At 37.9% G+C, this 23876-nt stretch overlaps 1 protein-coding gene across 1 annotated transcript in view; it reads right to left on the reverse strand.

Annotated features, from left to right (window-relative positions):
• Positions 1-247: 247 nt before the first annotated feature.
• Positions 248-23876, reverse strand: part of LOC132363387 (prolyl 4-hydroxylase subunit alpha-2-like) — a 69736-nt gene continuing 46107 nt past the window's right edge. The window contains 5 exon segments of the mRNA XM_059919097.1: positions 248-319; positions 624-677; positions 1501-1600; positions 2285-2355; positions 22654-22830. Coding sequence (XP_059775080.1) covers positions 248-319; positions 624-677; positions 1501-1600; positions 2285-2355; positions 22654-22830 — 474 coding nt within the window.

Genomic DNA, 23876 nt, shown 5'->3' on the forward strand with positions numbered 1-23876 from the left:
TCCTTTATAGCACTTACTGTAACTTTGAAAGCAGCTGTTCATATGTATGACTCTCAAAAAACCATGGCCTCTGTATGAGAATGGGAATTGTTTTCTTTGCCTTCCTAACCCTAGTTCCTAGGAGAGTAACCAGCACATCAAAGGTGCTAAAGAAACATTTGTTGTTTTGTTTGCTGATTCAGCTTGTCATTCCCAAAGCACAAATATCTATCTTCTGTGTCTGGCTCAGCCACACTAGGGGCTTGTGCTAGGCTAAAGTACTGGAGCTCAGAGCAGTAGACTCAAGTGCTCCTCCTATCAACTGAGGAGTGAGGTCTGCCTGAAGAGAGAGACAGAGGAACCTCCTAGCACAAGTGGGGACACAGATGGGAGCAAAGGACTCTGTGTAGGTCTCTCTCCATCACTTTCTACCCCAAGAATTCATCTCAATTCCAGGTGCCTGGTGGAGGCGGCACCACACCAGAAGACAATAAAATCTGTTTTCTCTCCTAATTTTAAAACAATCCCCAAAGATTTATCCTTGAGAATTTAGAGGTCCCTGAGCTAGAAGCCAAACTTTTGTGAGCTGTGACCTTTTCCTGCCACTTGAAACACAGCCCAAAGGAATGATATTTTGCCCTTACCAAAAAATAATCCATATGAGGGTCATAGTATCCTCCAATGCCATGATCAGCAACCTAGCAGTAAAAAAAAAAAAAAAAAAATACAAGGTTAGCTAGGTGGACAGCCTCTAAGCCAGCCTAGGAACTCTGCATTCCCAAGCCTGCTCCTAAATGAAGACAATAAGCAGCTTATCTACCACCTGCACCTAGACCAGGAAACTAAGGAACAGACAGAATATGGAACTTACCCAAGGTGACAAAGATAGAAAGTAGCAAAGCTTGAATTCTTTTTTTTTTTTAAATAAATTTATTTATTTATTTTTGGCTGCTTTGGGTCTTCGTTGCTGCACGCGGGCTTTCTCTAGTTGCAGCGAGCGGGAGCTACTCTTCGTCGTGGTGCACAGGCTTCTCATTGTGGTGGCTTCTCTTATTGAGGAGCATGGGCTCTCGATACGTGAGCTTCAGTAGCTGTGGCTCGTGGGCTCTAGAGCTCAGGCTCAATAGTTGTGGCTCACGGGCTTAGTTGCTTCGTGGCATGAGGGACCTTCCCAGACCAGGGATCGAACCCGTGTCCCCTGCATTGGCAGGCGGATTCCCAACCACTGTGCCACCAGGGAAGTCCCAAAGCTTGAATTCTTACCCAGGTTTTTTGATTCCTGAGCTCTATGCTCTTAAACCCTAGGCCATTTGTGCCCAGAGAAAGAGGCAAACAAAAATCAGACTGGGTAGGTTTCTGTGGGAAGGGGCATGGAAGTGGGGCTCACAACATTTCAAGGCCAGTGTCCTCAGGCTAGAGAATGGAAAGCTTCAGGGTAGAGGTAACTATGGCTCAACTGCCAGATTAGAAAGGGCAAGAAAGGGGGACAGGACACAGATTCCTCACTCAGATACCTCATACCTGGAAAAATTCAGCTGTTTCATCTGACAGCCCAGTGATGAGCTGAATCCTGCGATTCACTTGGCCAATCACAGGGTCTTCCTCTTCTGTCAGAAATACACTGGAGAAAATCAGGTAGACGACAAGGGCATGGGGAAAGGAGAAAAGTGGACCAATGTGAGTCAGGAGAAAAAGATGGGGTAGAAAAGGAGGTGGGGAAGTTGGAGGGTTTGGAGATCATTCCTCTTGTCTCTGGACACTGTGTCACAACTGTCATTTCTGGCTCAGAAATGCTGTATGAGGACGTTCAGAATCCCCACAATGTCAGCATTCACAGGGCCCTTGGAACTCATCCCTTCCAACCCTCTGATGTGGTAACAATAATACTGGGACAATACTGAGGAGGTATATTATCTGAGTTTATAGAGTCAGTAAGTGGCAGAGCTAGGACTATAACTCAAGTCTTCAAGATTTTCGTCCTGTGCTTTTTTTGTGATATAACAAGATCTCCTAAAATTTTAAGTAAAACTCAAAACTGGTCAAACCATGATAAAAATGAGTGTATAATTTAAGCTAGAACAAAATCACTCTTAGGGTCCATAAACAAACACAAACCACACATATACACACATACACACTATAAGCCCACATGGAAGTATGCACACAGAGTCACAGCTAAGGACAATGTGAGAGACAAACAGTAAACAAATGGAGAGACACGAAGTGAACACACAGGTCAGAGAAATCTCACATATACGAGTAAGGTGACTGGAAGAGATGCCAAACCACCCCATGCCCAGATTACCTTTGGCTGACTCTCACTTTGGATGACTGGACAGAAGGTGAAGTGATACTGAAGACTCTGGATCGTTTCATCTAGGAAATAAAATCTGAGAATAAATATAGTCTCACTTCATCCCTAACTATCTGCTTATGTCCAGAGACCCTAGAGACAGAACTATCATTAACTAATTCATTTATTATTTTAAAAACTTATTCTGAACTATTTAAAGCATACACAGAACTGTGAAGAATAACACAGCAAATTCATAGGTACCCCTAACTCAGGCCTGCCAAATCTTGGCATTGGTCAGGTGAGGCAGAGACTACCTACCTACACAATACCTATATGAAAGGCTTTCTCTCTTTTTTCACTAATAAGATAATCCTGATTTTATTTAAGATACCAATGTGCCCAGAAAAAAGATTATACCTTCTCATTTCACTTCTATCCTCGTGTGAACCTGATTACAGTCTGTAAAATTATTTGTAAGCAAAAGTTGTTGTTATTTGTAAGCTCAATAAAGGGGGTGGGGCTTCCCTGGTGGCGCAGTGGTTGAGAATCTGCCTGCCAATGCAGGGGACATGGGTTCGAGCCCTGGTCTGGGAAGATCCCACATGCTGCGGAGCAACTAGGCCCATGAGCCACAATTACTGTGCCTGCGCATCTGGAGCCTGTGCTCCGCAACAAGAGAGGCCGCGATAGTGAGAGGCCCGCGCACCGCGATGAAGAGTGGCCCCCACCTGCCGCAACTAGAGAAAGCCCTCGCACAGAACGAAGACCCAACACAGCCATAAAATAAATAAATAAATAAATTTAAAAAAATAAATAAAGGGGGTGGGGCAGATAGTTGGAGCAGACTCTTTTAGGGCCCTTCCCCTTTCTAACTGCTTCTGGTCTCAAACCCAGGTATAGCTCCAGGAGCCATCTTGTGACATTAGGAAGAAAGCCATGCACTATAAAAGATGAAACAGAAAGAAGGATCCAGGTCCCTGATGATATTGTGGAGTTACCAAAATGATGTTAGACTATCTTTAAGTCTGTTTATATGAAAGAATAAAGCCTAAGTCACTATGACTCTATTATACGGAGCCTAATGTAATTCCCAACTTATATATTTATTTACTACAGAACTTCTTTAAAAATAAACAAAACATTACAGATAAAACTGAAACCCCCAATATAGCCCATCCTAATCTAATTCTCCTCTACAGCTCCCCCCAAAAAATCACTATCCTAAAATTATTAGTGTTTCTTTATCTTGGAACATGTTTTTATACATTTACTATTAATGTATTAAAAAGTGAATATAAATAGTATTGTTTTCCATGTATTGAAACTTTATATAAATTGTATCATACTCAACATAACCTTCTATAACTTGCTTTTAGACTTAGTGTTAAGTTTTTTGAGAGATGCATGAGAAACGTAGTTTTTTTTTAGTTCACTAATTTTCACTAAGGCTAAGTAATGGATTGTATGCATATGTCATAAATCATTTATCCATTTTCCTTTGATGAACATTCAGATTTGTAAAAGCCTTTCTATTACATCTCCTTGTCCACATGTTCAAGTGTTTCACTAGGGTAGTGGTCTGCAAATTAGGGTCTGCGTACCGCTAAGGTATGCACAATTTTAGCAGAAATACACAGGAATCGACTTCCAGATACTCAAATTCTATATATACTCTTTCATAGCTTTGCTCAATTTCTCTTTTCAAATAGTCCTTCCCCCCATTATTCAAAAGAAAGGCCTACTGTTCATACACATAAAATTTTACTATGGTGTATTCTCCCCAGATGTAAAAACTTTTAGGTCATCAAAAAAAGAAACAACATGAAATACTGTCTCAGTGAAGCCTCCTCTAGGTTAACCAAGACACTCATTAACTCACAGTAGGGTTTCCTGTATCATATTTCTGATAAGTGTGAAGTATAGCATTTAGAAATGGGGTATTTTGGGCCCTTGTTAGGATGCTCTGAATAAAAATGTTTGTAAAGCAGGACACTATAACTGATATAAATTTTTGTTTCATTATTTGGCCTCTTCTATTCCTTGATTATTTTCAAAGAAGGCACTGCCCTTGTGGGATGATCTAGCAAGGGTCAAGTGAATACTGAGAAAGAATATTTATATGAAAAGTGGCAGCAATTCTTTTCAACTATTCTTAACATTCATCCCTATTATATGTCACTCACTAAAAAGAAAAGGAAATTCAAACAGCTAAAAAAATTCTGAAGTCCAGGTTGGTAACGTTGATTATTTTAATAGTAAGAGGGTATCACAGAATAAAGATATCCTTCTAAATGCAATTCCCTCCACAGAGCTTCCTGAAAACCACCAATAAGGAAAGAAAACAAAAATCACCCATTACCTATGCCTACAATGTAACTTGGAAACAGAGATACTACAAATTTCAATTTTCTTGTTAGTGGGAAAATAAACACCAGATGTCAGCAGAGTGTTCCAGAGATATCTAAGCAAAGAATCTGAGGCTGCAGAAAGAGTGAAAAGTGTAGTATGGTCTTAATGGTGGTGAAACAATATTAATGGTAAACACCATATAATGTCATCCAGGGTCTTCCTTCCAGAGGGAAAGGACCTACTCTGAGTAGGGAAATACTGAGAGAAAAATCTGAAACTTAGTGGATCACAGCACTGCCTTCTGGATATTTTAAACACAAGAGCTTGGAAACCGTACTGAATCACAGGTTACAGCATAGGGAAGGCACTATTTCTTGGGTGAAGGAGGACTCTTAGAGAGTGAGATGGCTCTCATAGGTTTGGTGGCAAAGAGAAGAAGTGGCTAAAAGCAAGGGGTCCAATAAAATTATAAATTAAGAAATAATTCAGAGGAGATAGACCAAAAAAAAGTACTATTAATTAAAGAAACTGCATTTCACTGTAGGAATAGAAGAGGAAACATTTAACATGAGATCAATGGTCTAGGAAAACACACCAAAAATAAACACCAACAAGAAAAATAAAAAAGAACTCAGCATCCATACAAGTTACAACAGAAAAAGAAAATGAAAATCAAAACTTTTCAGGAGGCTTCCCTGGTGGCGCAGTGGTTAAGAATCTGCCTGTCAGTGCAGGGGAGACGGGTTCGAGCCCTGATCTGGGAAGATCCCACATGCCGCGGAGCAACTAAGCCCGTGAGCCACAACTACTGAGCCTGCGCGTCTGGAGCCTGTGCTCCGCAACAAGAGAGGCCGCGATAGTGAGAGACCCGCGCACCGCGATGAAGAGTGGCCCCCGCTCGCCGCAACTGGAGAAAGCCCTCGCACAGAAACGAAGACCCAACACAGCCAAAAATAAATAAATAAATAAATTTATTAAAAAAAAAAAAAAACTTTTCAGGAGTTGAAAACACAAAACAACCAAGCCCCAGCCAAGAAACAGAAGAAAATTAACAAAATACTGTAACATTAATTAAATATAATTAAGTAAGCAAGTGTGGCTATGAAAGAACATCACAATTCAGAAACTGAAAAGCTCAGAATGGATACAGACAACAAAAGAAGATGTCAAATAGAAACTGATCATATTCAGAAAAGCTATTTTAAAAAACCAATAAAATTATCTCAGAAATGAAGACTATTATAAGGTCCCCATGGAAGATAGAAATACGACCAAGGTGTACTAAGAGAGAGGACAGAATGAGAAAAGTAAAATAAAGAAAATGAAGGAAGATGAAGATAAAGGTAAACAGGATGAGAGACAGTGATAAATATAAAAGACTGACAAAGAAGAGTAATGTAGGTTTCACTGGATCCTTAAAAAAAGAAAAATGAAAGAATGGATTTGACCTAAAATGGCCAATTCTAAGATATATCCTAGTAAAACAAGCAAACAGAAAATGATGAATACAGTAAATTAATCTAAAATAGTATGTCAAAACTGAGACCAAATACATCAATCATATGAATAAAGTACTTATTTACATAGATAAATATAATTATTTTTATTAAAAATAAGAGACTTCTTAATATAGCTGAATATAACTCCTAACAGACTGACCCTCAGCCAGATAACTATAAACTCTGGACAAAATATGAAAAATAATTACTGGAAGGCACTGCAGAGTAAACAAAACAGGTAGATTATGAATGGCAGTCGATCCTTAAAAGACAGGAATGGTACAGGTGGTTTCCCATTTTTTCAATGGCTGTTAGCCTTGGATGACCACACGTGACATAGCACAGTCTGACAAAAAATCCAAAGTTTTTATAACCTGAAGCACCATGTTACAGAGACAACCATAGGTGCTAAAAAGTGAAGAGTGAATCGCAACAATGTGAGAGAAAGAGAGGGACTTTCAAACGCTACATATAAGCTCTGCCTGAATCTCCTGCAGACCTCTAAACAAAGCATACATAGGTGAGACTGTAAGCATCTCAGCCAGGTATAAGAACTGAACAGCACAAAAAAGTTTGCTGTTTGTGTCCAACCAAGTTAACTGCCTGTTATTAAAAACAAAAACAGGCTACCTCTTTCAAGATGGTGGCATAGGAGGCTCCTGAACTCACCTCCTCCTATGGACACATCAAATCTATAGCTACATATAGAAAAATTTCCTCTGAAACAAATCCAGAGGATGAGTGACTCCTACACATCAGGTGAACAAGAAAAAATCCACATCATAAATGGTAAGAGTTAGAAACTAACACATCGTAAAACAACTATACCCCAATAAAAAAAAAAAATGGTAAGAGAAGGGGAATTCCCTTGCAGTCCAGTGGTTACGACTCTGCGCTTCCACTGCAGGGGCACAAGTTCGCTCCCTGGTCAGGGAATTAAGATCCTGCAAGCCACACGGCATGACAAAAAAATAAGTAAATAAATAAATGAAATTCTGAAAAATGGTAAGAGAGAGCAAACTCACAGATATAGAGAACAAACTAGTGGTTATAAGTGGGAGAGGGAAGGGGGAGAGGCAAAATAGGAGTAGGGGATTAAGAGCTACAAACTACTATGTAAAAAATAAATAAGCTACAAGGATATATTGTACAGCACAGGGAATATAGCCAATATTTTGTAATAACTATAAATGGAGTATAATCTATAAAAATTTTGGATCACTATGTTGTACAACTGAAACTAATATTGTAAATCAACTAAACCTCAATTTAAAAAATGGTAAGACTCCAATAAAGAAGTTAAAAAGATAAAAAAATGAAAATAAAAAAACAGTTGCATTTAAAAAATAAATAAATAAAAATAAAAATAAATAAATAAATAAATAATGGTAAGAGAGGCTGAGACACAAATCTCACCATAAACCCCAACCCTGGCAAGGTGGCACACAACCAGGAGGGAACTCACAACTCTCAGCTTCTCCCTGAGGGGCAATGGGTTTGGACCCCACATCCAGCACCCAAACTTTTAAGACATCCACCTGAGAGAAGGGACCCCAAAACATCTAGCTTTGAAAGCCAACAGTGCTTGCATCTGTGAGATCTATAAGACTATACGGCAAATAAAGAGACAGTTTTTAAAGGGCTCGCATGGACTCACCATACCTAACCCCCCAGGGCCCAGCAGAGGCAGCAGACTGAAACCAGTCTTCTTGGTGAAAGAGGACGATTTGCTTATTTTGACAGCTGCAGCCTTAGGGGCAGGCTTCTAACTTAACACACATCAAGGGGCCGATGCCAATACTCTCTAGAGACCAGGGAGGTCATCAGCAGGTACTATCTTCACACTCTCCCTCTGCCTTGCTCCAGGTCACTGGTATTTCCCAGAAGGAGTTTGTGTATATCTCTGGCACCCCAGATCTTGTGGGTGCAGCCCAGGGCATGACTCTTGAACACCTGGTTTGGTGGCCAGTGGAGCTTGTGTTCATGATTTCTTCAAGAGGAGGGGAGCAAACAAAGAAACAGTTCTTAACTGGCTATCACGCCAAGCCACAGTGCAAAGGGAGCAGACCAAAACACCCATTGCCCAGGATTCACCTGAAACAGGTATATTTGCATACTTTAAAAGCTGCTGCCAGAGGGTCCAGCTTACTCTCAGCCTGCATCTAGGTGCTGACTGATATCCTTCCCTTTGGACACTAACAGATCTTGGCATACCCTCAACTACTGGAAGCCACTAAGAACAAATCAGGCTGCTTGAACAATTACAAACGTTTGAGAGAAAACTAAGAGCAAGGGCAGGGTTTAATGACAAGGTTCATCTCTTACACAAGACCACTCCTTTAAGACTGGAAGAGGGGTTTCTTTATCTATTGCATACAAACCAACACAGAGAGTCAAGGAAAATGAAGAAAGAGAGGAATATGTTCCAATTGAAAAAACAAGACAAAACCTCAGAAAAAGACCTTAATGAAATGGAGATAAGTGGTTTACCTGATAAAGAGTTAAAAATAATGGTAATAAAGGGAGGCGGAGTCAAGATGGCAGTGTGGGAAGACGTGAAGTTAGCGTCTCCCCACAACAAGGGCACCTGCCGGCCACTCGTGGGGGACTCTGAGGCCCAAGGAGCTGGGAGGAATCCCAAAGTGAACTGGTAGGATGTAGAGGGACTGAGGAAGAAGGAAAAGTGGAGGCAACACAAGATTGGCACGCCTGACGCCAGGCAGATCAGGAGAGGTAGGCAGGAGAGACTCTCCGGGAAGAGTGGGAGAGGAGTGGAGGGAGACTGCCCCACCCACTCAGGCCTGGGGAGCCTGCTGAGCTCCCAGGCCAGTTCCCTGCCCTCCAAAGCCCCCTTCAGGGCACATGGGTCCTTGGGGGCACAGGAGGGAGGCCAGGGAGATCAGGAGAGGCAGGCGGGAGGGCCCCTCCGAGACCGGAGGAGCAGGAGAAGAGAGGAGGGCGATTGCTCTGCCCACTCAAGCCCAGAAAGCCTGCTGCGCTCCCAGGTGAGGTCCTCTGCCCTATGAGACCAGGGGTGGGGGGGCACGCCTGGGCCCCTTCTGTTCCTTGAGCCTAAGCCCCACCCCCCAAGCCCCTAGGGCCTTTTCTAGCCCTGTGGGTCCTAAGCATAGGCCCCACCACCCCCAAACCTCACACTTGCTTAGGCCCCACCCTCCACAGCCAAGGCCTTTTCCACGTTTTTATTATGTTTTTCTTTTCCCTCACCCTCTTTTTCACTATTGTGGTACTGATGTACATTCCGGTTGCTGATTCATCATATTTTTATTTTTATATTCTTTCTAACATATCTGTTAGTTTCCTAGTCTAATTTTATTTTTTACTTTGTTATTGTTCCTTTTTTTTTTTTCCACCCCACACATCTTGCAGGATCTTGGTTCACGAGCCAGGGGTCGGGCCAAAGCTCCTGTCGTGGGAGCTCCAAGTCCGAACCACTGGACTAACAGAGAACCTCAGACCCCAGAGAATATTCATCAGAGTGAGGTCTCACAGAGTTCCTCATTTCAGCACCAAGACCCAGCTCTACACAATAGCCTACAAACTCCAGTGTTGGAAGCCTCAGGCCAAACAGCCAGTAAGACAGGAACACAATCCCACTCATAAAAAAAAAAAAAAAAAAAAAAATTAGATGGCAAAAAAATATGTCACAGATGAAGGAGCAAGGTAAAAACCTAGAAGGCCAAATAAATGAAGAGGAAATAGGCAACCTACCTGAAAAAGAATTCAGAGTAATGATAGTAAAGATGATCCAGAATCTCGGAAATAGAATGGAGGCACGGATTGAGAAAATACAAGAAATGTTTAACAAAGATCTAGAAGAACTAAAGAACAAACAAACAGAGATGAACAACACAATAACTGAAATGAAAAATACACTAGAAGGAATCAATAACAGAATAACTGAGGCAGAAGAACGAGTAAGTGAGCCAGAAGACAAAATGGTGGAAATAACTGCCGAGGAGCAGAATAAAGAAAAAAGAATGAAAAGAATTGAAGACAATCTCAGACACATCTGGGACAACACTAGATGCACCAGTATTCAAATTATAGGGGTCCCAGAAGAAAAACAGAAAAAGAAAGGGTCTGAGAAAATACTTGAAGAGGTTATAGTCAAAAACTTCCTTAACATGGGAAAGGAAATAGTCACCCAAGTCCAGGAAGCGGAGAGAATCCCATACAGGATAAACCCTCAGAAAGACACATATTAATCAAACTAACAAAAATTAAATTCGAAGAAAAAACACTAAAAGCAGCAAGGGAAAAACAAAAAATAACATACAAAGGAATCCCCAAAAGGTTATCAGCTGATTTTTCAGCGGAAACTCTGCAGGCCAGAAGGGAGTGGCAGGATATACTTAAAGTGATGAAAGAGAAAAACCTAGAACCAAGATTACTCTACCCAGCAAGGATCTCATTCAGATTTGATGGAGAAGTTAAAAGCTTTTCAGACAAGCAAAAGCTAAGAGAATTCAGCACCACCAAACCAGCTTTACAACAAATGCCAAAGAAACTTCTCTAGGTGGGAAACACAAGAGAAGAAAAGGACCCACAAAAACAAATCCAAAACAATTAAGAAAATGGTAATAGGAACATACATATCGATAATAACCTTGAATGTAAATGGATTAAATGCCCCAACCAAAAGACACAGACTGGCTGAATGGATACAAAAACAAGACCCATATATATGCTGTCTACAAGAGACCCACTTCAGACCTAGGGACACATACAGACTGAAAGTGAAGGGATGCAAAAAGATATTCCATGCAAATGGAAATCAAAAGAAAGCTGGATTAGCAATACTCACATCAGATAAAACAGACTTTAAAATAAAGACTGTTACAAGAGATAAGGAAGGACACTACATAATGATCAAGGGATCAATCCAAGAAGAAGATATAACAATTATAAATGTTTATGCACCCAACACAGGAGCATCTCAATACATAAGGCAAATGCTAACAACCATGAAAGGAGAAATTAACAGTAACACAATGATAGTAGGGACTTTAACACCCCATTCACACCAATGGACAGATCATCCAAAATGAAAATAAATAAGGAAACACAAGCTTTAAATGACACACTAGACCAGACAGATTTAACTGGTATTTATAGAACATTCCACCCAAAAGTGGAAGAATACAATTTCTTCTCAAGTGCACAAGGAACATTCTACAGGAGAGATCACATCTTAGGCCACAGATCAAGCCTCAGAAAATTTAAGAAAATTGAAATCATATCAAGCATCTTTTCTGACCACAACGCTATGAGACTGGAAATCAATTACAGGAAAAAAACTGTAAAAAACACAAATACATGGAGGCAAAACAGTGCACTACTAAATAACCAAGAGATCACTGAAGAAATCAAAGAAGAAATTTAAAAATACATAGAAACAAATGACAATGAAAACACGATGACCCAAAACCTATGGGACGCCTCAGCAAAAGCAGTTCTAAGAGGAAAGTTTATAGCAATTCAACATCACCTCAAGAAACAAGAAAAATCTCAAATAAACAATCTAACCCTTCACTTAAAACAACTAGAGAAAGAAGAACAAAGAAAACCCAAAGTCAGTAGAAGGAAAGAAATCATAAAGATCAGAGCAGAAATAAATGAAATAGAAACAAAAACAACAATAGCAAAGATCAATAAAACTAAAAGCTGGTTCTTTGAGAAGACAAACAAAATTGATAAACCCTAAGCCAGACTCATCAAAAAAAAAGGGAGAGGATGCAAATCAATATAATTAGAAATGAAAAAGGAGAAATCACGACTGACACTGCAGAAATACAAAGGATTATAAGAGCCTACCACAAACAACTATATGCCAATAAAATGGACAACCACGAAGAAATTGACAAATTCTTGGAAAGGTACAATTTTCCAAGATTGAACCAGGAAAAATTAGAAAATATAAACAGACCTATCACAAGCAATGAAATTGAAACCATAATTAAAAATCTTCCAACAAACAAAAGTCCAGGACCAGATGGCTTCACAGGCAAATTCTATCAAACATTTAGAGAAGAGCTAACATCAATCCTTCTCAAACTCTTCCAAAAAATTGCAGAGGGAGAAACACTCCCAAATTCATTCTACAAAGCCACCATCACCCTGATACCAAAACCAGAAAAAGATATCACAAAAAAAGAAAATTATAGGCCAATATCACTGATAAACAGAGATGCAAAAATCCTGAACAAAATACTAGCAAACAATCCAACAGCACATTAAAAGGATCATACACCATGATCAAGTGGGATTTATCCCAGGGATGCAAGGATTCTTCAATATATGCAAATCAATCAATGTGATACACCATATTAACAAGTTGAAAAATAAAAACCATATGATCATCTCAATAGATGCAGAAAAAGCTTTTGACAAAATTCAACACCCATTTATGATAAAAACTCTCCAGAAAATGGGCATAGAGGGAACCTACCTCAACATAATAAAGGCCATATATGACAAACCCACAGCAAGCATCATACTCCAGGGTGAAAAACTGAAAGCATTTCCACTAAGATCAGGAACAAGACAAGGATATCCACTCTCGCCACTCTTTATTCAACACAGTTTTGGAAGTCCTAGCCACAGCAATCAGACAAGAAAAAGAAATAAAAGAATACAAATTGGGAAAGAAGAAGTAAAACTGTCACTGTTTTTCCGATGACATGATACTATACATAGAAAATCCTAAAGATGCCACCAGAAAACTACTAGAACTAATCAATGAATTTGGTAAGGTTGCAGGATACAAAATTAATGCACAAAAATCTCTGGCATTCCTATACACCAACAACAAGAAATCAGAAAGAGAAATTAAGGAAACACTCCCATTTACCACTGCAACAAAAAGAATAAAATACCTAGGAATAAACCTACCTAAGGAGGCAAAAGATGTGTACTAAGAAAACTATAAAACACTGATGAAAGAAATCAAGGATGACATAAACAGATGGAGAAATATACTATGTTCTTGGATTGGAAGAATCAATATTGTGAAAATGACTATACTACCCAAAGCAATCTACAGATTCAATGTAATCCCTATCAAACTACCAGTGGCATTCTTCACAGAATAAGAACAAAAATTTTTACAATTTGTATGGAAACACAAAAGATCCCAAACAGCCAACGCAATCTTGAGAAAGAAAAATGAAGTTGGAGGAATCAGGCTCTCCGACTTCAAACCATACCAGCTACAGTAATCAAGACAGTATGGTACTGGCAGAAAAATAGAAACATAGATCAATGGTACAGGATAGAATGCCCAGAGTTAAATGCACGCACATATGGGCACCTAATTTACGACAAAGGAGGCAAGAACATACAATGGAGAAAAGACAGCCTCTTCACTCAGTGGTGCTGGGAAAACTGGACAGCTACACGTAAAAGAATGAAATTAGAACACTACCTAACACCATACGCAAAAATAAACTCCAAATGGATTAAAGACTTAAATGTAAGACCAGACACTGTAAAACTCTTCAAAAAAACATCCTTTTTTCCAACCACAACAATATGAAACTAGAAATCAATAACAAGAAGCAAACTGGAAAATTCACAAATATGCACAGACTAAGCAACACACTGCTGAATAACCAATGGATCAAAGAAGAAATCAACCAAAAAGATCTTGAGGGAAATAAAATGAAAATACAACATACCAAAACTTAAAGGATGAAGCAAAAGCAGTTCTAAGAGGAAAGCTCATAGCAATAAAAGCATAAATTAATTAACGAGAGAACTCAAACAACCTCATTATATATACCTCAAGGAACTAGAAAGAGGAACAAATGAAGCCCGAAGTCAGTAGAAGGAAAAAAATAACAAAGATCAAGGGGAAACAAATGAAATAGAGACTAAAAAGACAATAGAAAAGGTCAATAAAACTAAGAGCTGGTTTTTTGAAAAGATAAACAAAATAGATAAACCTTTAAGTAGACTCACCAAGAAAAAGAGAAGACTCAAAATCATAAATGAAAGAGGAGGTGTTACAACTGACACAACAGAAATACAAAGGACCTTGAGAAACTACTTTGAACAGCTCTACACTAACTAATTGGGACAACCTGGAAGAAATGGATAAGTCCCTAGAAACATACAACCTACCAAGAGTGAATCAAGAAGACACAGAAAATCTGAATAGAGCAATTACTAGGAAGGAGACTGAATCAGTCATTCAAAACCTCCCAACAAAAAGTCCAGGACCACAGGGCTTCACTGGTAAATTCAACCACACATTAAAGAAAAATTAGTAACAATCCTTCCCAAACTCTTCCAAAAATTTTAAGAGGAGGGAATACTTCCAAACTCATTTTACTATCCCAGCATTACACTGATACCAAAACCAGACCAAAAAAACTACAAGAAAAGAAAAGCACAGACCAATATCCTTGATGAACACAAATGTGAAAATCCTCAACAAACTACTAGCAAACCAAATTCTACAATACATTAAAAAGATCACAAACCATGATCAAGTGGGATTTATCCCTGGAATGCAAGGATGGTCAAACACTTGCAAATTATTCAATGTGATGCACCACATTAAAAAAATAAAGGGAAAAAAATCATATGATCATTTCAACACATGCAGAAAAACCATCTGAGAAAATTCAACATCCATTCATGATCAAAAATTCTCAACGGACTTCCCCGGTGGCACAGTGGTTAAGAATCCACCTGCAATGCAGGGGACATGGGTTCAAGACCTGGTCCTGGAGGATCCCACAGGCCATGGAGCAACTAAGCCCATGCGCCACCACTACTGAGCCTGCGTGCCACAACTATTGAAGCCCGCATGCCTAGAGCCCATGCTCCGCAACAAGAGAAGCCACCACAATGAGAAGCCCGTGAACTGCAACGAAGAGTAGCCCCCGCTCACCCCAACTAGAGAAAGCCCGTGTGCAGCAACGAAGACCCAATGCAGCCATAAATAATAAATAAATAAATAAATAAATAAATAAATAAATAAATAAATAAATAAAAATTTTTTAAAAACTCTCAACAAGTGAGTATAGATGAAACATGCTTCAACATAAAAAAGGCCATATATGCCAAGCCCACAACTAACATCATACTCAATGACGAAAAACTCAATGATTTTCTTCTGTGATCAGGAACAAGACAAGTATGCCCATTCTCATCACTTTTATTCAATATAGCACTAGAAGTCCTAGCCAGAGCAATTAGGCAACAAAAAGAAATGAAAGGCAGCCAAATTGGAAAGGAAGAAGTAAAACTATCTCTATTTGCAGATGCCATGATCTTTTTTTTTTTCACTGAAGTATAATTAATTTACAATGCTGTGTTAGTTTCTGGTGTACAGCGAACTGATTCAATTATACATATATTCAGTTATATATGTATACATATTTTTTTCTTTTTCATATTCTTTTCCATTATAGTTTATTACAAGATATTGAATATAGTTTCCTGTGCTATACAGTAGAATCTTGTTGTTTATTTTATATATAATTTCTATCTGCTAATCCCAAACTCCTAATTTATCTCTCTCCCTGTTTCCCTTCAGTAAACATAAATTTGTTTCCTATGTCTGTTTCTGTTTTGTAAATAAGTTCATTTGTATCATATTTTAGATTCTACACATAAGTGATATCATATATTTGCCTTTCTTTGTCTTACTTCACTTAGTATGATAATCTCTGTGTCCATACATGTTGCTGCAAATGCCATTATTTTATTCTTTTTTTATGGCTGAGTATTATTCCATTGTTTGTGTGTGTGTGCGTGTGTGTGTGTGTGTGTGCGTGTACACACATATCACACCTTCTTTATCCATTATCTGTCAATGAACATTTAGGCTGCTTCCATGTCTTGGCTATTGTAAATAGTGTTGATATGAACACTGGGGTGCATGTACCTTTTTGAATCTGAGTTTTCATCTTTTCTGGATATATCCGCAGAAGTGGGATGACTAGATCATGTGGTAACTCTATTTTAGTTTTTTAAGGAACTCCATATTGTTCTCCATAGTGGCTGCACCAATTCACATTCCCACCGACAGTGTAGGAGCGTTCCCTTTTCTTCACAGCCATTCCAGCATTTATTATTTATAGACTTTCTGATGATGGCCACTCTGACCAGTGTGAGGTGATACCTCATTGTAGTTTTGATTTGCATTTCTCTAATAATTAGTGATGTTGAACATCTTTTCATGTGCCTGTTGGCCGTTTGTATGTTTTCCTTGGAGAAATGTCTATTTAGGTCTTCTGCCCATTTTTTTGATTGGGTTGTCTGGTTTTTCTGTTATTGAGTTGTATGAGCTGTTGGTATATCTTGGAAATTAATCCCTTGTCAGTCACATCATTTGTAAATATTTTCTCCCAATCCATAGGTTGTCTTTTCATTTTGTTGATGGTTTCCTTTGCTATGCAAAAGCTTATGTTTGATTAAGTCCCATTTGTTTATTTTTGCTTTTATTTCTATTGCCTTGGGAGACTGACCTAAGAAAACATTGCTACGATTTATAACAGGGAATGTTTTGCTTGTGTTCTCTTCTAAGAGTTTTATGGTGTCACATCTTATATTTAAGCCTTTGAGGCATTCTGAGTTTATTTTTGTGTATGGTATGAGGGAGTGTTCTAATTTCATTGATTTACATGCAGCTGTCCAGCTTTCCCAACCCCACTTGCTGAAGAGACTGTCTTTTCTCCACTGTATATTCTTGCCTCCTTTGTCAAAGCTCAATTGACCATAGGTGTATGGCTTTACTTCTGGGCTATTTTGTTCCATTGATTGATATGTCTGTTTCTGGGCCAATACCACTCTGTTTTGATTACTATAGCTTTGTAGTATTGTCTGAAGTCTGGGAGGGTTACGTCTCCAGCTTTGTTCTTTTTCCTGAAGACTGCTTTGGCAGCAGATGCCATGATCTTATACAGAAAACTCTAAAAACCCCACCAAAAACTGTGAACTAATAAACAAACGCAGTAGTTGCAGGATATAAAAATCAATATACAAAAATCAATTGCATTTCTATGTACTAATAACAAACTATCAGAAAGAGAAATTAGGAAAACAATCCCATTTACAATTTCATCAAGAAACAAAATATGTAGCAAAAAATTTAACCAAGGAAGTGAAAGAACTGTATGGTGTAAACTATATGATGAACGAAACTGAAGAAGACACAAATAAATGGAAAGATATTCTGGGCTCATGGATTGGAAGAAATAATATTGCTAAAATGTCCATACTACCAAAAGCAATCTACAGATTCAATGCAATCCCTATCAAAGTTGCAACGGCATTTTTCACATAAATGGAACAAAAAAATTCTAAAATTTGCATGGAACCACAAAAGACCCTGAATAGGCAAAACAATCTTGAGAAAAAAAGAACAAAGCTGAAGGCATCATGCTTCCTGATCTCAAACTATATTATAAACCTAAAGTCACAAAACAGTATGGTATTGGCATAAAAACAGACACACAGATCAATGGAACAGAAGAGAAAGCCCAGAAATAAACCTATGCATAGGTGGTCAATTAATTCACAACAAAGGAGCCAAGAATATACAATGGGAAAAGGACAGTCTCCTCAATAAATGGTATTGTAAAAACTGGACAGCCACATACAAAAGAATGAAATTAGACCACTATCTCAAACCATACAAAAAAATCAACTCAAAATGGATTAGACTTGAACATAAGACCTGAAACCATAAAATTCCTACAAGAAAACATAGAAGGTAAGCTCCTTGACACTGACCTTGGCAATATTTTGGATTTGACATCAAAAGTGAAAGCAACAAAATAAAAAATTAACAAGTGGGACTGTATCAAACTAAGAAGTTCCTGTATAGCAAAAGAACCATCAACAAAATGAAAAGGCAACCTATGGAATGGGAGAAAATATTTGGAAATCATTTATCTGATAAGGGGACAATATCCAAATTATATAAAGAACTCATATAATTCTACAGAAAGAAAAAAACAAACAATCCAATTAAAGAATGAGCAGAGGATCTGAATAGACATTTTTCCAAAGATGATAATAAAAGTGGCCAACAGATATATGAAAAGGTGCTCATCATCATTAATCATCATGGAAATGCAAATCAAAACCACAATGAGATACAACCTCACATTTGCTACAATGGCTTTTATCTAAAAGACAAGAAATAACAAGTATTGGTGAGGATGTGGAAACCTGTGCTCTGTTGGTAAGAATGTAAATTGGTGCAGCCACTATGGAAAACAGTATGGCGATTCCTCAAAATTTTAAAACTAGAACTACCATATGATCCTGTAATTATATGCCTGTGTACTTGATCCTGTAATTATATGTGTGTATTTATCCAATGGAAAAGAAATCACAATCTTGAAAATATATCTGCATCCCCATGTTCATTCCAGCATTATTTACAATAGTCAAGACATGGAAACAACTTAAATGCCCACTGACAGATGAACGGATAAAGAAAACGTGGTATTCATATATACAATGGAATATTATCCAGCCATAAAAAAGAAGGAAATATTGCCTTCTGCAAAAATATGGATGGATCTTAAGGGCATTATGCTAAATGAAATAAGTTAGACATAGAAAGACAAATACTGTATGATCTCACTTACATGTGAAATCTAAAAAAAAAAAAAGAACAGCAACAACAACTGATATTATAAATACAAAGATCAGGTTGATGGTTGCCAGAGGGGGAGAGAGGGGGTGGGTGAAGGTGGTCAAAAGGCACAAACTTCCAGTTAAAAGATAAATAAATCCTGGGAATGTAATGTACAGCATGGTGACTATAGTTAACAATACTGTATTGTATATTTGAAAGTTGTTAAGAGAATAAATCTTTTTTTTTAATAGTTATTTATTTGGCTGTGTCGGGTCTTAGTTGTGGCACACGGGATCCTTCATTATGGCATGTGGGTTCCTCGTTGTGGCACGCAGGATTCTCTCTAGTTGTGGCGCGGGCTGTAGAGCATGTGGGCTGTAGAGCATGGGGGCTCAGTAGTTGTGCCACATGGGCTTAGTTGCCCCGCGGCATGTGGGATCTTAGTTTCCCAACCAGGGATCAAACCCAGGTCCCCTGCACTGGAAGGCAGATAGTTAACCACTGGACCACCAGGGAAGTCCCAAGAATAAATCTTAACAGTTCTCATCGCAAAAAAAAAACTGTAACTATTTAAGGTGATGGATGTTAACTAAAGTTATTGTGGTAATCATTTTGTAATATATACATATATTAAATCATTATGTTATACACCTAAAACTAACACAACGTTATATGTCAATTATATCTCAATAAAACAGCAACAACATTCTTCAAAGGACTATAATAGAATCTAGAGTCCCAACATCATTATATTTGCAGAAGCCAGGATATAATAATAAAAAAATTACTTGACATATGAAGAACCAGGAACATGTGACCTATTCCCTAGAGAAAAGACAGAAACAAAACCAACCCAAAGATGAAACAGATGTTGGAATTAGCAGATAAAGATTTTCAAGCAGTTATTAAAACCATATTCAAGGATGTAAAGAAAAATAATACTTGCAATTTAAGAGAAGAAAAGAAATCTCAGTCAGTAATAATACGAGTAAAGAATCTTTTGAAAATTTTAGAACTGGGAATTCCCTGGTGGTCCACTGGTTAGGACTCTGTGCTCTCACTGCCAAGGGCCTGGGTTTGATCCCTGGTCAGGGAACTAAGATCCTGCATGCCATGCAGCATGGGCAAAAAAAAAAAAAACAAAAAGAAAAAATTTTAGAACTGAAAAATATAATATCTGAATTTAAAACTTCACTAGATGCACTTAACATGGAAATGGAGATGACAGAGGCAGAATCACTGAGGTTGGAGGTATACCAACAGACATTATCTAATATGTAGAAAAGAGAAAATATCCAAATAAAATATTGACAAGTAAGATCTCCTGCTGGATATAAAGATTATATCCCTATAAGAATACAAAAAGAAAGAGCAAGAAGATCCTTTCTAATTATTAAAGGATAACCAATAATTGTGATAAAGAAACTAATGAAACTGTTTCAGGAAGAAAAATTGCCTCCATTGAGCTTGTCATCTATCATCTAGAACGTGAAGAAATAATTCTTCTCCAGATGTCAATAAACAAACAAACAAACAAAAAATACCACAGATTTTATTAAGGATGAATAGATGATAAGTTTTATCCTTGGGGATCTCTGAAGCTGACACAGGATTTCCATGGAAAGAGCAGAAAAGGTTTCCTCCGTTTGGTCACAAATAGGTATGCTTTTCATGAGGTAAACATTTGCAATCTGCTACATAATTCATTCATGTAACCACTTTTAAAAGCCACATATAATTAAAACTAAAAACTAAAATAAAACTTTACAAATGAGTAAACAAAATTTAAACAGGTTTTTTAAAGAAAAATCTCCTGAGACACTAAATTAACAGATAATATATACTGATATACATTTCTTCTGAGAGGTCTTGGAGGACCAGATCATAAAGACTTTTGCTGAAATACTTAGGCATAAAAACTAACTAAAACTATATATACAAGAAGAAAACTATAAAACTCTGAAGAGAGATATCAAAGCAGAACTAAATAAATAGAGATCCCATGTTCATAGATAAGAAGACTTAGTATTGTCAAGATGTCAGTTCATCCTAAATTAATCTATAGATTCAATGCAATCCTAATCAAAATCCTAGCAAGTTATTTTGTGGATATCAACAAAATGATCCTAAAGTTTATATGGAGAGGCAAAAGATCCAGAACAGACAACACAATATTAAAGGAGAAAAACAAAGGTGGAGGACTGATAACACCTGATTCCAAAACTTACTATAAAACTACAGTAATCAAGACAGTGTGGTATTAGTGAAAGAACAGACAAACAGATAAATGGAACAGAACAGAGAGCCTAGAAATAGGCCCCCATAAATATAATCAACTGATATTTGACAAAGGAGCAAAGGCAATACAATGGAGCAAAAAGTCTCTGAAAATATGGTGATGGAACAACTAGACATGCACATGCAAAAAAAATAAATCTAGACCTTACACCCTTCACTCAATGTAACTCAAAATGGATCACAGACTTAAATGTAAAACACAAAACTATAAAACTAGAAGACAACATGGGAGAAAATCTTGGTGACCTTGGGTATGGTAATGTCTTTTTAAATAGAACAACAAAGACATGATCCATGAAAGAAATGACTGATAAGGTGGATTTCATTAAAATTAAAAACTCTGCTCTGAGAAAGACAATACAAAGAGAATGAGAAAACAAGTCACAGACTGGGAGAAAACATTTGCAAAAGACACATTTAATAGAGGACTGTTATCCAAAATATACAATGAACTCATAAAATGCAACAGTAAGAAAACAAGTAACCCAATTAAAAAACGGACCAAAGATCTTAACAGACACCTCACCAAAGAGATATACAGATGGCAAGCATATGAAAAGATATTCCACATCATATGTTATCAGAGAACTGCGAATTAAAACAATGAAATACCATCAAATACTTATAAGAATGGCCAAAATCCAAGACACTGACAACACCAAATGCTGACAAGGATGTGGAGGAACAGGAACTCTCATCCACTGCTGGTGCGAATGCAAAATGGTACAGACACTTTGGAAGACAGTGTGGTTCTTTCTTACAAAACTAAACTTACTCAATATAAAATCCAGCAATCACACTCCTTGGTATTTACCCAAAGGAGCTGAAAACATCTGTCCACACAAAAACCTGTACATGGATGTTTACAGCATCTTTATTCATAACTGTCAAAACTTGGAAGCAACCAAGATGTCCTTTAGTACGTGAATAGATAAACTGTAACACATTCAGACTACAAAATATTATTCAGCACTAAAACGAAATAAGCTATGAAGCCATGAAAAGACATGGAGGAACCTTAAATGGATATTAGTAAGTAAAAGAAGCCAATCTGAGATGGCTACATACCATATGATTCCAACTAGACGATATTCAAGAAAAAGCAAAGCTATGGAAACAATAAAAACATCAGTGGTTGCTGGGGAGAGTCAGGGCAGAGATGCATAGTCAGAACACAGAGGACTTTTAGGACAGTGAAACTGCTCTGTATGAGATTATAATGATTGATATATGTCATTACACATTTGTCCAAACCCACAGAAAGTACAACATCAAGAGTGAACCCTAAGGTAAACTACGGAATTTGGGAGATTATGATGTGTCAATCAATATAGGTTTATCCTTAGTGAAAATGTACCATTCTGATGAGTGTTGTTGATAGAGGGAGGCAATCTATGTATGTGTCAGCACAGGGGGTATATGGGAAATCACTGCACCTTCCTCTCAATTTTATTATAAACCTAAAACTGCTCTAAAAAAAATAAAAAAATTTTTTTTAAAAAAGACAATCTGCTATCAGCTTTTCCCTTAAGTGTCCCCAAATAATGACAGCAAGGTAAGTCCCAGGAGGTAACAGAGGGAAATGTGTTCAGTACCAAATGAGAACTTACTCTGGGTTTTGCAATCTCCTTGATCTTTCTGATTTCCTTGTCAGACATGACATCGTGGTACCTGACGATATGTGGGCTGTCCCACTCATCCTCATCTTTGAAGGGGGTGATGACCAGCTGCGGTGTCCTATTGCCATAGTGGTACCTACAGAAAAGCCTCTTCCGCTTCTGTGGTGTCTGGGAAGCACAGAGCAACAAGCCCTGACCTAAGTCCCAGGCTCCTTTGCCTGCAGGTGCTAGCCTCACTCCTTAGGCCCACCTCCTCCCTCTCCCCTCAGAAAGGAAACAAAAGCCCTTTTCTTGGTCAGCATAAATGGAACACAAATCATTCAATGCTTTCTCTTTCAGGAACATCCCTTCTCACATCTATAAGCCCTTAGAGGTAAGTCACTCTTATACTGGACTTAAAAAACAGTGACAATTCACCTTACGTGGGTTTGGAAAAAACAGTCTTTTTCTTCCATCCAACTTCCCATAATGTCCAGGGGTGATCAGCTCACTCCCCTGATTGAACCCTTTAATGGTCCGTTCTCTGTAGCCTTGCTTCTCATGCTGTGGCCCATGGACCAGCAGCACCAGCATCAGTTGGGACATGGTTAGAAATACAGAAATCTCAGGTTCTACACCACTATTACTGAATCAGAGTCCGCATTTTAACAACATCCCAGGTGATTCCCATGCACGTTAAATTTTGAAAGACACTGTCTAACAAAGTAAAGTCCAAGATCTACTCATGATCCACCTGGCCCTCCATGATATGAGTCTGCCTATATTAAAATTCTGAACATTATAGCTTCTTTTCTCAAATTTCATGCTCCACTAATACAAAAAATGTTTGCTGTTTCCAAAATACAGAATAATTTTTCTCACTGTACACTTGTTCATGGTGTGATCTCAGAGTAAAACTTCTCTTACATTGTCCACATGGTAATCTAGTTGAGGAGTCTTTTACCCGTGAACCCTATCGCTCTTTGTCCTAGAGTTAATAACCTTTTGTTGTGTGTTGCTACCAAATCTTGTACATACCACTACTGTATTAAAGTTACTTGTTTATATTTTAAATTTTCCTCTAATAAACTACACATTTCCATAACAGGGCCATATATTATTCATTTTTGCTTAATTTCTTCTGTTGGCACATAGTAAAAAATGATTGAATAAATAATATTCATAATGGTCTTAATGCCTAACACCTAATTAGCCATCAATTAAAATGTGTTCAA

Source organism: Balaenoptera ricei, chromosome 3, assembly GCF_028023285.1.
Source record: "Balaenoptera ricei isolate mBalRic1 chromosome 3, mBalRic1.hap2, whole genome shotgun sequence".
In the NCBI taxonomy this organism is placed as follows: Eukaryota; Metazoa; Chordata; class Mammalia; order Artiodactyla; family Balaenopteridae; genus Balaenoptera; species Balaenoptera ricei.